The sequence below is a fragment of the Octopus sinensis genome, linkage group LG24 (assembly GCF_006345805.1).
Source record: "Octopus sinensis linkage group LG24, ASM634580v1, whole genome shotgun sequence".
NCBI classification, from domain to species: Eukaryota; Metazoa; Mollusca; class Cephalopoda; order Octopoda; family Octopodidae; genus Octopus; species Octopus sinensis.
The window spans coordinates 29,283,357-29,300,449 of NC_043020.1; the positions used below are offsets into that span (position 1 = coordinate 29,283,357).

The 17,093-nt window shown below is 38.9% G+C and overlaps 2 protein-coding genes across 2 annotated transcripts in view; one reads left to right on the plus strand and one right to left on the minus strand.

The window, feature by feature from the left end:
- The window catches only part of LOC115223830 (probable chitinase 10), a 54,938-nt gene extending 48,914 nt beyond the window's left edge, over nt 1–6,024 (plus strand). The window contains exons 19-23 of the mRNA XM_036513103.1: nt 709–828; nt 1,893–2,050; nt 2,234–2,253; nt 3,007–3,267; nt 5,787–6,024. Of these exons, the coding sequence (XP_036368996.1) occupies nt 709–828; nt 1,893–2,050; nt 2,234–2,253; nt 3,007–3,267; nt 5,787–5,962 (735 nt within the window). The 3' untranslated portion in view covers nt 5,963–6,024. The remainder of the gene's footprint in view (nt 1–708; nt 829–1,892; nt 2,051–2,233; nt 2,254–3,006; nt 3,268–5,786) is intronic.
- Nucleotides 6,025–8,420: 2,396 nt separating this feature from the next.
- LOC115223949 (nucleoside diphosphate-linked moiety X motif 17) overlaps nt 8,421–17,093 on the minus strand; it is a 9,469-nt gene continuing 796 nt past the window's right edge. The window contains exons 2-7 of the mRNA XM_029794694.2: nt 13,851–13,976; nt 13,035–13,206; nt 12,478–12,503; nt 11,657–11,758; nt 10,514–10,758; nt 8,421–8,724 (exon numbers count right to left, since the gene is read on the minus strand). Coding sequence (XP_029650554.1) covers nt 8,568–8,724; nt 10,514–10,758; nt 11,657–11,758; nt 12,478–12,503; nt 13,035–13,206; nt 13,851–13,976 — 828 coding nt within the window. The 3' untranslated portion in view covers nt 8,421–8,567. The remainder of the gene's footprint in view (nt 8,725–10,513; nt 10,759–11,656; nt 11,759–12,477; nt 12,504–13,034; nt 13,207–13,850; nt 13,977–17,093) is intronic.

Below are 17,093 nucleotides of genomic sequence, written 5' to 3' on the forward strand. Positions count from 1 at the left end.
ACGACTACGGTGTCACTTGGCTTGACTGGTCTGCACAAGCACAGTATATTGCCAAAGATCTTGGTCATCCGTCAATGCCTCCATGAGGTCTAACGCTCGAACGGTGCTTTTTACGCGCCACCGGCACGGGCGTTAATCATATATATATATATATATATATATATATATATATATATATATATATATATATATATATATATATATATATATATATATATATATGTGTGTGTGTGTTTATATATATATATATATATATATATATATATATAATATATATATATATATATATAATATATTATATATATATATATATACACATATATGCGTCAGCTGGTGTTGCAAATAGAGTTGGTACAGAAACAATTGAAACGAATCATTAAAGATGCGTTAAATAATAATTTTCTTTGTCTTCTTATCATTTGGTGCGTGTATATATATATATATCATATATATATATATATATATATAAGTGAGAGAAACAAAAAGACGTCGGATGTCAAATATGTCAGCGTCGAATCAACGACGACAAATGGAGCGGGGTTAAAACGTTTCACACCTATTCCTGATCCTGTTCAAAGTCGATCTTCAAAAGAAGAAAAAAACACTTTCGTGTCAAATGTTGTCACAATAACACACCATATTTGGTGTCATCATCGAACAGTCGTCTTTCATTTTGTCTGTTTTTTTTTGTTTTTTTTTTTATTTTAGATCTGTAAAATGATAGCAACTGGAGGCAAGGTGTCTTGGATCAAAGACCAAGAAGTTCCATATGTTGTGAAGGGCAACCAATGGATTGGATTCGATAACCCAAAGAGTTTAACTATTAAGGTATTTTTTAACCTGGTTTCTATCCCTAATTGTTGCATCTTTTTTTTAAAAATTTAACTTAATTACTTTTTTTCTTATTTATGTGATTACACACATCAACAGAAGCGACAAAGAAATGATAGAATTGACCCCAGTACAACACTGGTACTAAATATTATCGACTCGGGTGGAATGAAAGAAAATGTCTATCATGAAGATCCTTCCTTTCTTTCTTCCAGTTTCAGCCACTGAACTGCAGCGGCCAAGCTGGAGCAATGCCATTAAGGATTTTAGTCAATCATATTAGCCATAATACTTATTTAGTTTAGTGGTGAGATAATTGGGTGAGGGTTCGTGGCCTAGTGGTTAGAGTGTTAAATTAGCCACATAATCGCTAGTTCGTGGGTTCAATTCTCGGATCAGCCGATTCAATGTGTTCTTGAGCAAGGGGAACCATTTAACAGTGATTTAGTTCACTCAGCTCTCTCACACTCAGTGGAGTGTCAACAGTTCTGCGTGTGCCATTAGCTTAGTCACACTCAATGAAGTTTCTTATTACCTTTCACACTCACTGGAGTGAAACATTAACTCCATCATATTCAGCAGAGTGTATCTATTAGCTCTGTCACACTCCATTGAGTATGTAATTTCCTCTGTCACACTCCATGAATCCTTTTATTTCTGTCACATTCAATGTAGCATTAGCTGTCACACTTCATGGAGTATATCTTTAGCTGTGTTACACTCCATGGATCCTTTTGTTATCTCTGTCACACTCCATGAATCCTTTTATCTCTGTCACATTCAATGTAGCATTAGCTGTCACACTTCATGGAGTATATCTTTAGCTGTGTTACACTCCATGGATCCTTTTGCTATCTCTGTCACATGCCATGGATCCTTTCATTATCTGCCACACTCAATGGAGTGTAATACGAACTCTCTCTCACACTCAGTGGAAAGTAACACTACCTCTGTCGTATTTAACAGAGCGTGTCTCTGGCTTCCCTCACATTTCATGGATCGTTTCCACCACAATTCTGTTTTTTGTCATCTTCAAACATATTTTCTTCTGCAATTTTCAGGTTAACTGGATCAAGGCAAATGGTTTTGGAGGCATTGCTGTCTGGGCCCTACCTCTTGATGACTTTAGCGGTCAGTGTGGAGGAGAGAAATATCCTTTGATGAAATCCATAGTGAGAGCATTAGGAGACAAAATCGTTGTCCCATCTCATATAGTCCCGTAAGTATGGCCTTTCGATGAGTTAAGGAAGCCTTTTTTTTTTCTTTCAGGACATCATTACTGTCATTATCATTTTTCCATGTTGTTTTGTTTTAAGGACGAAGTGAATGTCCAGTATTATTTCAAAGAAAATAAATTAGCCTAATTTATTTTATTATTTTTGTTCTCTTTTTCTTTATCTAGGGTCAAAACCACACCAAAAAGTAAGTCAGTTTAAAAACTTTAACACATAATTTCTGTATTGTTGAATTAGATTTGTAGTTTTTGTTGTTGTTTAACATATACATATATATGTACATATATATATAAATATATATATATATATATATATATATATATGTACATATATATGTATATATACATCAGCATAAAAAATCAATGGAAATTGTAGTTGTGATCCCTGTGCTGGTGGCACGTGAAAAGCACCATCCGAATGTGGCCGATCCCAGCGCCACCTTGACTGGCTTCCATGCCGGTGGCACATAAAAAGCACCATCCAATCATGGCCGTTCCCAGCCTTGCCTGGCACCTGTGTCGGTGGCACATAAAATCACCCACTACACTCACGGAGTGGTTGGCGTTAGGAAGGGCATCCAGCTGTAGAAACACTGCTAGATCAGATTGGAGCCTGGTGCAGCCTCCTGGCTTCCCAGACATTGGTTGAACCGTCCAACCCATGCTAGCATGGAAAATGGACGTTAAACGATGATGACATATATATATATATATAATATATATATATATATATATATATATAATATATATATATATATATGTATATAGATAGAGAGGGAGAGAGATAAATAGATGTATATATTTACCCCCCTATTAATCCACTCATTTTTCAAAATGCCTACGATGCCCCCCAATTAACACTTCTCAATTGTATTTCCAGTCGTTAACTCTTGTATTTTTTCATTCCTTTAATCTCCCACTTTCACCCTTCTGCCTTGCAGCCATCATTACCCTTCCTCCCAAGAAAGATGATGTTCTGTGCCAGGGTAAACCAGATGGCACTTATTCCCATCCAAAGAGTTGCTCCGAATATGTTTTCTGTGTCAACGGTCGATCATTTATAGAGCAATGTAAAGTTGGATTGTGGAACCAAAACAAAGGACTGTGTGATCCTGACCCTAATTTCAAGTGCACAATTGGGGGTAAAGTGGTGACAAATAAACCAAGTACTCAAAAACCCGTCACCCCTGGTAAAGGAGGATGTAAGTATCATTAGTGGTCATATAGTGTTCTTGTACTATTCTGTGGTAGTGTAGTATTGCGGCGGTTGACTATAGTACAGAGTTGCGTGGCAGTATAGTGCTATGGTTCACTGTAGTATAGTGCTGTGAGATAGTGTAGTGTGAGGTGGTGGTCCACAGTAGCAAAATATTGTGTGGCTGTCTGGCTTTGTGTTCCACTATAGTGTAGTGTGAGGTGGTGGTCCACAGTAGCAAAATATTGTGTGGCTGTCTGGCTTTGTGTTCCACTATAGTGTAGTGTCAAGGTCCACTTTAGCATAGTGTTGTGAGATAGTGTAGTGCTGTGGTCCACTATAGTATAGTGTTGTGAGATAGTGTAGTGCTGTGGTCCACTATAGTATAGTGTTGTGAGATAGTGTAGTGCTGTGGTCCACTATAGTATAGTGTAGATCTGTGGTCCACTTTAGCATAGTGTTGTGAGATAGTGTAGTGCTGTGGTCCACTATAGTATAGTGTTGTGAGATAGTGTCAAGGTCCACAACAGTGTAGAGTTGTGTGGTAGTCTAGCTTTGTGTCTTACTGAAGTGTAGTGTTGTGGGGTACTGTTGTGGTCCACAACAGTATGGTACCCTAGCTTTGTGTCCTACTGTAGTGTTGTAGGGGTTGTGTAGAGTTGCAGTACACCATGATGTAATGTTGCAGTGTTGTGTCTCACTATAGTATCATGTTCTATGCTAGAATAGCATTGTAGAGTTCAGATGTAGTGTTGCATGATGGTTGACAGTAGTGTGGTAATATACTATTGTGTAATAGTACAGGGCTGCATTATGTTGTAATGTAGTGTTCTTTCATAGTGTTGTATGCTATAGTAATGTATCAGTGATAGAGCAGAGTGTTGTATGATAGTGATTGTACAGTAAGATATAGTAGGGTGGTGTATGTGTGAAAATAGATCGGGGTATATATCATAGTATGGTACTGTAGACATGACAGCACACCAATATATGTGTGATAGTGCAGTGGTGTGCGACTGATAGTGTATAGTAGGTGGTGTGAGAGTATGATGTAGTGTAGGTGTAGCAGTACAAGGTGGTATAGTTGATGTGATAGTAGAGTGTGATGAGCAGATGTAGGAAGTGAGGTATAAATACAACATAGATTTTCCAGAATCTTTGGATCCAGAGCCATTCCAGATTGCTGGGATGGTCACCATGCTCAACACACTCAAAATTAAACGAATATTAAATTTACTTAAATGAAACACAGGTACCTGTACATTAGTACAATAAGTTTACTAATATCGTATGGTGCAACTTACTAGCAAACTAGTTTGGTCGCTGTGAAAATCTGAAGTCCTTACTCAAACCCTATCTGTCTAACACCCGTGGACATGTTTACAAAGTCAGAAAACAGCACAGCTCTCATGACTTTTGGAAACATTTTTCCACACTAAGAATTGCTGAAGCACGGAACAAACTGCCGGCATCAGTTGTTAGTTGTCTGAGCACTGCATCCTTCAAAACTTGCATGCTTCCCGAGATTCACCAACACCACACCTGATTTTCTCCCCTCCATACACACGCAAGCATGTATCTGACTCATACACTGTTCACTTCCCAGACATTTGTACATTACTGCATATGCTTTATATGCACTTTTCACAAGTTGTGGTGTACCTGAGCACTGTAAACAATAATTTCATCATTATTATCATTATTATTATTATTATCATTGAGTGAGAGAGAGCAGTGCATGCCATCAAAGTGACACTGGGGTAAAATATACGAAGCCCAGTATACCCATCATGACTACCCTTCTGATAAGGGTACACTAGGCACATGCATCACAATCATATGTACGCGACATGATTATCTCATATCAAGATAAACAGCACATGACCTTGCAGGTGGGGCCCAGTTTGAATTTTTTCTTCTGGTCGAGTAACCCATCCTGCTCAAAAGGTCCCTGAGTAAGGGTTGTTTAGGGATGTTGAACGAAACACCCATGTTTCCAGAGGTGAATTATTCAAACCCCAAAAAATCCCTCTCAACACATGGCTATGATGCTCCCCCACTACTTCTGCTCGTGATCAGAAATGCACATATCGTCAGCATCTAAGGGACATGCCCAACTGGTTAAGGTCAAACAACTGACAAGCAAATCTGTGGTATTGAGCAGAATATTTGCTGTAGCCCTTCTTTTATACCAAGACAAACCAATGTATATGATAACACTTCCAATCAGTTAAGATCAGATGCCATGAGAGCCACTGCCTGGTACTGCATCAGGGCATTTATTATTATTATTATTATTATTATTAAATAAGTACAGATTGAGTTTCCAGACCATTACTAATAAGAAAGTTGGTGTTGTACCACTAATGCAGTATGATGGAACTATGTTGACACAGTGTGTAGTAAGTGTGGAAGTACAATGTGGTGCAGGAATGGTAATATAATGTAGAAGAGGTGTTGATGCTACAGTTCCAGGATTTCCTGATAGAAGCAGCCACATTTCTTCAAATATTTTTCTTTTCACAGCAACACATTTCTGCGAGGGAAAAAGTGATGGTTTGTATGTTGACCCCAAAGATTGTACATATTACTACCAATGTTCCTTCGGTTTAACCTTCCATGAACGCTGTGGACCCAGAACTGGATTTGATCCCAAAATAAAGGCCTGCAACTTTGTGGCACAAATTCCTGGTTGTTCTTAAGTTGAAATTATAAATCGAAAGAGTTTTAAAATGAAAATAAAAAAAAAAAAATACAAAATAAATATTAAAAGTATTCTTGTATTTTTATACTTGTTTCATGTTTGATCTGTCTGCGGCCATTCTGGAGCATCAGCTCTTTAAGGATTTTGGTCAGTCTCATATCAGACTCTCTTTACTGAATGGCTAAATTTTGCTTCCCATAGAGTTCCCTTAATGACAGCAGTTTTACAAGGGAGATAACCATTTCTTAATATTTGATGGGCTTAGAATTTTGAATTTGAAATTAAGGAATTCTAAAGAAAAAGATGCACAGAATTCCTATATTTAGTTTGTTTTGTGTATTTACTAACAAAGTTCTTAAAATTTCTAATCAGTGATAATCACGTGCAGCACCATTTCATTCTTTTTAGAAATCATCATCTTGACACAACCTGTGATTTATTAATTAAATATTTTATGAAGTGAGACATTTTATTAAGATGAAAATAATTAGTCACAATGAAATTCATTGAACATGTGTTTTTTTTTTTTTTTTGACTTTTCACAAAATATTAGGAAACCAGAAAGCAAGAGAAAAGTGAGAAAACTTTTAGCTTTTTTGACATAGAGAACTCTTTCTGGGAAATTCCATCTTGTGAAAATGTCTTGTAGAGGCAAATAATTTCAGTTTTAGCTGCAAACAGCTTTACAAATTGGTTTCTGATAGATTCTTTGGAGTGACCATGCTTTGTACATGCAGCTACTTTTGAGGTAAAACAATCTAACCTGACACAGTGATTTACATGGGGAGGCACCTACATGTTGCGTAGACATACAGACATACATGTGACTTATGAGGAGATCGCTATGCAGTCTACTGAATTATCAGAAATAGCAGACAAATTTCCCTCAAATCACATCCTTAAATAAAGAAAAATATATAGAATAATATAGTCCCTGATATACATATAAATAGAATGGGATGGTCAAGGCTGGAATGGCTTTGATCATGAGTCTGCTCACAACAAATGTTTGACAAGTGTAAACAATGACAAACACAGATAAATGTATGCACTCCCCCACACACATGCATTGTGCAATCTATCCAGGCTGTCACCATGCACCCGATACCTCTTGTCATTGCATAAGGGAGTGCATACTATGATCCTCAACATGGCAGAGACATGGTATTTCTAAAAAGATGGGATATGTGAGAGATGCTTCATCATTTGATCAACCACCTACAGACCATTAAATAGCTTATTCATAGCTAAAATAATGAAAAAAATAAAAAGCCTTTAACAGGGTCTCCATCTCCCTTATCTGGTGGTCATTGCAGAAACTAGGGATAAAGGAATGGCTGGTGAGAGCTGTACAAGCCATGTACAGGGACGCTGTAAAGTGAGGGCTGGCAATAAATATAGCATTGAATTCAGCATACGAGTAGGGGCCCAGGCAGCCCTTTCTTGCTCGTCATAAGAAGACTACCATTGGAGCTTCTGAACACTGGACTTTGAAAAACAGTTGCAAGAGAGATAAGCCCTGTTCATTGTGCAACGACATGAGTCAAGTGAATTCCATCAGGAATCATGACGGAAATGTTATGATTTATACAGAAGGTGGGATGTGTAAAGATTCCCATTTGGTGTACGCAACAGAATGCACCAAACACAACTTGATTTATGTTGGTTGTACAGCAGAACAATTAAACCAAAGATTCAATTGGTACAGGTTCAATAGCAGTCGTTTGGACAGAACTTGAAGAACATCTGACATCAAACAACAGCAATTTTGAGGAATACCCGAAAGTGCACATTCTCAGAAAATATTCTGACTCTACTACACTTTCAGTTCTCGAAATGCACGAGGACAAATATATATTTGTGAATTACTAATATCACACCTTGAAAGAACGGATAAAATGACAGGTGAATTTCATCACATTTACGCAAAACTGTTCAAATATGCATTCTTTTTCCTACATTTTTTGTTTCCAATCTTGATCTGGCAGAGTTTCTACAGCTGGATGCCCTTCCTAATGCCAACCACTCCGAGAGTGTAGTGGGTGCTTTTTACGTGCCACCAGCATGGGGGCCAGTCAGGTGGTACTAGCAATGACCTCGCTTGAATCTTTTTACACATGCCACCGGCATATGTGTGACACATGACACACTTCTTATTGTCTAGTTACCTTCATGAAGAGTTACATCCCATCTTTATAAATTATTCATCATCGTCATCATCATCGTTGTTGTTTAACATCTGCTTTCGATGCTGGCATGGGTTGGACGGTTTGACTGAGGGCTGGCAAGCCAGAAGGCTGCACCAGGCTCCAATCCGATCTAGCAAAGTTTCTACAGCTGGATGCCTTTCCTCATGCCAAACACTCCACTTATTATTATATTACTCAAAGCAGTGCTCCAGCATGGCCACAGTTAAATGAGTGCAAGAAGTAAAAGAATAACACTGAAAATCACAATTCCAATAGCAAAGAAGTTGTCTTTATGAACATTTCCCAGCCAGGAGAAACACCATTGACTGGTAACCACTCAGTGAAATTTAAAATTGTCTGGTTTTGTTTTAATTAAATTATATCATAAATAAAAATTATTTCGTCAGTTCAGTGTCATTTCGATATTTTCAACCATTGTTGCAAAGCAAATTTGGTGCCGGTGCTGACCCTGCCTGGAGAGCAATCACTATGTTTGTCTGCAAGTTGCAGAAGAGGAAGTAACGGTAGTTGGGTTGTGACCATTTCTTTATTCTCGTTCAATATGTGAGCTCTGAAAGACAAGAAAGAAACAAAAATATATATGTATATATATATATATGTATGTATATATATATATATATATATAATATATATATATTATATATATATTACATACATATATATATATATAATATATATATATACATATATATATATATATAATATATATATATATACATATATATATATATATATATATATATATATATATATATATATATATATATAGGGAGAGGTCACGAAAAAGACAAAAGATGAAGACAGGTGGTATATAAAACAAACAGATGTATTAGTATAACACTCAGGAATAGAAAAAGTCTTTTACGTTTCGAGCCTACGCTCTTCTACAGAAAGGGACACAAAAAAAACAAGGAGAGAAAAAAAATGCGTGTAGTGGCTAACGATCTATCATGGCGTATATATATGTGTGTGCGTGTGAGTGGCTGTGTGGTAAGAAGCTTGCTTCCCAACCACATGGTTCCGGGTTCAGTTCCACTGTGTGACACCTTGGGCAAGTGTCTCCTATGATAACTTCAGGCCAACAAAGTCTTGTGAGGGGATTTGGCAGACAGAAACTGAAAGAAGCCTGTAGCGAGCATATATGTGTATGTTTGTGTGTGTGTGTGTGTGTGTGTAATTGTGTATCTGTGTTTGCTGCCCCCCCACCCCACCATCACTTGACAACCAATGTTGGTGCGTTTACATCCCCGTAACTTAGCGGTCTGGCAAAATAACCGACAGAATAAGTACTAGGCTTACAAAGAATAAGTCCTGGGGTCGATTTGCGCTCGGCTAAAGGTAGTGCTCCAGCATGGCCGAAGTCAAATGACTAAAAGAATAAAAGAATGTATATATATATATATATATCCTCATGCTGGTATGGGTTGGACGTTCTGACATGGGGCTGTCCAGACTCCAACTGTGTTGTGGCACAGTTTCTACAGCTAGGGGCCCTTTCTAATGGCAACCACTTAACAGAGTGTGTTGGGTGCTTTTTACATGCCCCTGGTATGGATGCGGTTATGCAGCCCCAGCATGGGCACTTTTTAAGTGGCACTGGTACCTGAAAAGGACAAGCCTGTGTATGTGTGGAAGACAGCAATTTTACTTAGCTTGACGTGTCTTATCAAGTACAGCAAATTGTGCATGAATGTATATATATCATCCTCATCATCATCATCATCATCATCATCGTTTAGCGTCCGCTTTCCATGCTAGCATGGGTTGGACAATTTTGACTGAGGGCTGGCGAACCAGATGGCTGCACCAGGCTCCAGTCTGATCTGGCAGTGTTTCTACGGCTGAAATGCCCTTCCTAACGCCAACCACTCCGTGAGTGTCATGGGTGCTTTTACATGTCACCGGCACGAGGGCCAGTCAGTGGGTGCTTTTTACACACCCCTGGCATGAAGGCCAGTCAGGTGGTTCTGGCAACGGCCACACTCACCCACAAAAGTGTCTTTATGTGCTACCTGCATGGGAGTCAGTCCGGCGGCACTGACAACGACCACGCTGGTAAGGCGACGCTGGCTACGATCGCGCTCATATATATATATACACACACACACACACATACAGCAAAAATATTCATAAAAGAAAAAAGAAGATTGTGTGGTAAGAAGCTTGCTTCCCAACTGCATGGTTCCAGGTTCAGTCCCACTGTGGCACCTCAAACAAGCACCTTCTACTATAGCCTCGGGCTGACCAAATTAAACAATATTGATAAAACAAATTGATTTAAATATATTCCTTGTATAAAACAAATCAAGAGTAATGTAAAGGATTCCCTTGTGATTCACCTGAAATGAGATTCTGGGTCCAAAGAATTCTGTTGCTCATTGGAGTCGAATCCTTCTTCATCTGATCTTACAATGGAAGCAATCTGTTGTCTGTCAAACCAGGCACAAGCATCGACTTCGTCAGGTTCGATCTGAAGATGGTCCTCTGCCTCACTCGAAGTCATGCTCCTTAGTTTGCTGTGTAAATACGCAACCACATGGTGTCTTTTAGGGTTTCCGTAGGTCAACTTTGCCGGATAGACAGACTGAAATTAAAGGAAATGGACATTTTTTAAGGTGCTGGTACTGCGCAAGCATGGACTTAGCAATAATTGCTAAAACAAACTAAAAATTCAATAAATTCTGGAAGCATTGGGGAGGGATATGCCTTAGAGAAGGAAGGTTAGCATCCAATACCCTAATCCAATACCGTTTTTCAGAGTCTCTTGACAGAATGTGAAGGAGAAAGGACATTATCTTTGGACCCAGACTGAAGGTTTGCAACAGAGTGGAGTCTTCTAAAGGTAGCAAAGGGCAATGATGTTAAACTGGGCTATGCACAAATAGGTGAAAAACGTGAAGCATTCTGATTGTTGACCCCTAAACAGTTGATTGTTATCTAAATATTCAACTGGGTAGACTTCATTAAGGACTCCTGAGAGCCAAGTGGAAGTATTTAGGGGAAGGGAGAAAAAAAAAATCAGTAGATAAAGATCAATAAGTATAACAACAAATGTATGAGGCATACAAGAAACCTTGCCAGATCAGATTGGAGCCTGGTGCAGCCTCCTGGCTTGTCAATTTTCAGTCAAACCGTTGAACCCATGCCAGCATGGAAAGTGAATGTTAAACGACATTGAGAATGAATGACAATGTATGTATGTGTGTATATGTGTGTGTGTTTGTGTATATTTCTGTCAGTGTTTGTCACCCTCCCCACTCTACTGGACAACTGGTGTTGGTTTGTTTACATCCCCATAACCTAACAGGTCAGCAAAAGACACCAACTAAACAGCATCACACTAACACCAAAAATAAACAATTACTGGGGTCAATTTGTTTGACTGAAGCCCTTCAAGGCAGTGCTCCAGCATGGTGGCAGTCCAACAACTGAAACAATTTTTTTTTTAAAAATGAATTACTGTAAATATTAATTCAACTCACTTCCCAAAGTGAAATAAGGTTTAATTTCTCATCTTCACATTGTTCTGGATTTATTTTGAAACCCGTCTCTTCAAAGAACTCTCTAACACCAGCATCAGTGATCTAAAAAACAAAAAAAATCATTTAAAATAAATTTAACACATAAACTATAGATAGAAATGTAACTGTAAACACTTACAGAATTGCCCCTAGTGGTACAAATGGCTACATCAATGCTGAATTGATAATTCATTTATCTTTTATTTTGAACAATACATATCCCTCTCTCTCTTTCGGAGAGGCACTGAGCAGCTATACGCACACATACACACACGGCAGTAACTTCCGCCTACCGAATTCAATCACAAAGCTCCGGTCAGCTTGGGGCTATAGTGGAAGACACCTACCCAAAGTGCCACGCAGTGGGACTGAACCCGAAACCATGTAATTAGGAAGCAAGCTCCCTAACCATGCCTGTGCCTATATATATATATATCCATGTATATATATATAAATTAGTGTACATTTAAACACAAAAGAGGCGACCTTAACAGGATGCCTTACAAGCTAGAAGGAACAGTCAAAGTCCGACCAGGTCACTTCTTTTGTGTTTAAATGTACACTAATTTTTATATGAAAAATATATTGTCTATTGACTATTTTATACATGCAAGGCCACTGGTAGAAACATTTCTATAATTTCCCTACCCTGTATATTTTTATATCATTGAAAGCTCAAAGCTACAAGAAAATGCATGATTAATTCAAAACAATGGGAATAAAACAAAAACACGGAATACATGAAACAAAGTCAGAATGGTAAAGAATCGAAGGCAACTTACCGTTTCTTTTGCTTCTATATGACCACCTGCAGAAATAGAAATGTTTCAATCAAAGAAAAAACAGAATCAAAAGTTTTTTTCTTTTGGTACATCTTCAGAAAGCGAAGTCGACCAAAGAAAACATGGAGGGGTCAGGGGGACGAGGATATTGGGAGGGTTGGCTTGAAGAAGGAAGACGCCGAAAACTGGGCCGGATGGTGTGAGAGCAGTTGTTGTAAGAGTGAGATAGATCCGGTCACCCCTGTTAACGGGGACAAATCCGTATTTAAAATATTGGAATCCATCATCAGGGACACCATATTTCATTATACAACCATAAAATACTACAAAATATATTGAATAAGTGAATGCTGCGTTCTTCTGTGTTAGCAGTGCTATTAAATCACTTGTCAAGGAACTACAAAGTACATTGGTTTCCCATTCTGGCACAAGGCCAGCAATTTTGGGGGAGTAGTAAGTTGACTACATGCTGCAAGAATATGAGGTGTAGTGGAGGGTAGCAGAATAACAGTAGTAAAAGAGTTATCTAAAGGTGAAAAGAAAAAGAAACAATTTACCTGGTGGTACCCAGATACCTGGAAATATACGCAGGTGATTTGCTCTTCTGGACAGCAATAATTTGTCGTCGGAACTTTCAAGAAGAACGGCAACTCCAACATCAATTCCTCTGCTTTTAGTTGCTGCATCAAGGTCTGACGTTAGGTTCAATATCGGACAGAAGGATGGATGCTGGAAATATTGAGAAGAGTTCAGTGAATGTTTTAACATTAGAAATAAGCGATCATTTATAAAGATTACCTCAGTGGCACTTGTAAGGACAAATACCAACTCTGCCACCAAGAAGAAAGAAATATGCTTTTCTACTCTAGGTACAAGGCCCGAAATTTTTGAGGAGGGGGGGCCAGTCGATTAGATCAACCCCAGTATGCAACTGGTGCTTAATTTATCGACCCCGAAAGGTTAAAAGGCAAGGTCAACCTCAGAACGTAAGGACAGACAAAATACTGCTAAGCATTTCGCCCAGTAAAGGGCTATTTGGTAAGGCCACACTGAACTTAACTGTCACAATTGCTGGCCTTTTTCAATTCCACAAAGCTGACTGGTTATGTTTCTGAATTTCGAGTTTTGACTCACTAGACATGTAAAACACCTGATATGGCACAGACATGTGTTAAGAAGTGTTCTTCCCGACCATTTGATCCTGGGACCAGTCTCATTGCAAGGCACCTTGGGCAAGTGTCTTCTACTGTACTTCTGGCTGTAGAAAATTAACCTTAACAAATTCTCTCTGACTCCTGCAAGCATGAAAAATGGCACTGATGATGATGATGATGATGATGATGATGATGACAATGTATAAACCAAGGTCTTACTTTCAGAAATACTGGCCGGCTGTGACTGTCATCCAAAGTTTCATTGCTGATTATAAAAGAATTATTCTTCAGGCAAGCATAAACAGGAGTCTGAAGATGGGTTGCACCAAAATAATCCACAATACACTGTAAAATAGAGATTATTTCTAAGATTATTACATGTGAAGCATTAAACATAAGTTCTAGCCATCAAACAAAATCACATTGTCAAAGAGAAAACATCAGAAAATTTATCTTCAAAATTTTGGGGAGGGGGCCAGTTGATTAGATCAACCCCAGTATGCAACTGGTGCTTAATTTATCGACCCCGAAAGGTTAAAAGGCAAGATCAACCTCAGCGGAATTTGAACTCAGAAAGTAATAATCTAAGTAAAACAGAGAGATGTCTAAACCCCAGCTTTTATACATATTAGATGAAGAAAGCTACTTATCAATTACGATTGAGTATGGGATTTACTAAAATAAAGCAACTATTAAACTGAACACTGTCTAGAAAATTCTTCAAAATTCTAATTTTAATATATTTTAATATATTTTGTATCAACATATACTTTCAAATATTCTTTTATTATTGATCATTTCAACCACAAAAAAAGTAATTTTAATTCACTGTGGGATTAGCATATTTTTAAGACTGAAAGATAACATCCTTTGTTTGGTTTTTATTTCTCTATCATACACTTCATGATGCTATTCTCAACAGACGTATCAATAAAAAGATGTCTCTATATTACAAGTTGAATCCATTATCAGCCTAATGATGTTGATTTTAATATCCTTTCATATCAGTGTGTGTTTTTGAAGAAGAAAAATGGTTTTAATTTGCTGATGTTAATTGCACCAAATATAAACTCATTAAGTGAATTCGCTTTAATTTTAAAATCCATTCACACCACTCTGCTTTATTCATCTTCCTGTAACTTGGGAATATGCTCCGACACATCTTCCCCACCAGCTTCCTTCTCTCGCAACTGAGGTAACCACGTACCTCCCTGACAACAGGACACCTGGTCCTGTCCTCCTCACTATCATACTTCAACATCTCATCACCTGGCATAAAGCCATGGCCCCTCGATACTGTTCCCTGCCACCAGTTGAGGCATTTTGTCTTTAATTGTCTGGAATTTAATTTCTGTTCTCCACTCCACCCTATGAGCTTCAACACAAACTTTCTCTAACAAATCTGTAATATCACTTAAAACATCCTGTCACTTGATTTCTTGAAATATTTTTAAAAGCCTGCCCTACTCCCACGATTACCTTTTTTACAGCTAACCTTGCCTGAAACTAGACCCCAGCCACATGCTGTGACACATCCAGCAGCAACTTTCCCAGCTACCAGCCCTGGCTCCACTGCTCATCAGGCTGAGAAAACAAAAACTGTGAAAGTACCGGTCATTCTCTGACAGGTTTATGATTGAGCCTGTAGCAGTTGAGACCTTGGAGGTCTCCAGACCATATCTCTACTCACTGCTATCAGGACGGAGATTGTTGTCCACCAGAGTAATCCCTATGAGTCAGAGTGGCTGTTCCAGCACATCTTCCTAGCTATCCTCTGGGGCATCGCCTTTTCCATTTTGTCTGCTGGTGCCATGAGAAATGTTTCTATATTACGTGAGGCAAAATACTCCATTAATCCATCAGGCATGTTATAAGTTTAAGAGTGTCTCACATCATCATCATCATCGTTCGACCGTGGTCGAGACAATGGAATTTACTATGTTACGCCAGACTTCACGGTCCATCATAGCATTACGGAGGTCCTGTTGCTGGATGCCTGTATCCCTGGAGATTACATCAGGGTAGGAGAGTGTGCACCCTCTGGTATTGCGAGTAGGTGGCTTCCAGAGGGGAAGGGTAGAAATTACCTCCTTTTCAGCTCTACAAAAATGTCCAGCAAACTGGACTCTCCTACCTTTCACAAGAGATGACACAGGTGGTAATTTCCCATATACTCTTTTACTTGTTTCAGTCATTTGACTGCGGCCATGCTGGAGCACCGTCTTTAGTCGAACAAATCAACCCCAGGACTATTTCTTTGTAAACCTAGTACTTATTCTATCGGTCTCTTTTGCCGAACCGCTAAGTTACGGGGGACGTAAACACACCAGCATCGGTTATCAAGCGATGTTGGGGGGACAAACACAGACACACAAACATACACTCACATATATATATATATATCCGACGGACTTCTTTCAGTTTCCGTCTACCAAATCCACTCACAAGGCTTTGGTCGACCCGAGGCTATAGTAGAAGACACTTGCCCAAGATGCCATGCAGTGGGACAGAACCCGGAACCATGTCGTTCATAAGCAAGCTACTTTTTGAAGCACTCCGTCGGTTACGACAATGAGGGTTACGGTTGATCCGAATCAACGGAACAGCCTGCTCGTGAAATTAACGTGTAAGTAGCTGAGCACTCCACAGACACGTGCACCCTTAACGCAGTTCTCGGGGATATTCAGCGTGACACAGAGAGTGACAAGGCCGGCCCCTTGAAATACAGGTACAACAGAAACAGGAAGTAAGAGTGAGAGAAAGTTGTGGTGAAAGAGTACAGCAGGGATCACCACCATCCCCTGCCGGAGCCTCGTGGAGCTTTTAGGTGTTTTCGCTCAATAAACACTCACAACGCCCGGTCTGGGAATCGAAACCGCGAGTCCGCTGCCCTAACCACTGGGCCATTGCGCCTCCACAAGCAAGCTACTTACCACGCAGCCACTTGACTTTTTTTTAAAAATCTACCAAACTGGATTACCTCCCCTTTATACCGTTACGGAGATGCGTCGGGACCTTCGTATTTAAGTAGAACCGTTATGGGACCTCTGTATTTAAGTAGAACCCAAATGCCTGCTATATCAAGGCTGACTTGGGGCTACAGAACAACATCCGGCATTTTATTCGAAAAAAAAAATAATAATGAATAACATTTCGTCAATAGTGTTTATGTTTTGATCCTGACCGAAGCCGGTTCCTTTCTTCCGACCCGGCTTCCTTAACCACGTTTACTGGTTGTTGTGGCAAAAAGCCGCAGGATTCGGTTTCTGGCCCTTTTGTTATCATATTCTTTTGAAATACACTGCCTTTGTTTCAGTTGATTTTAGGAAATAAACAAGAATCTAGTGAAATCGGTGTTTTGGATATAAATCAACAAATATTTTGCTGAAAGTTTAAATTTCGATCATTTTATGTTTTTGTTACGATATTTCTCCTAAAACACACATTGTTTCCATCTCATTT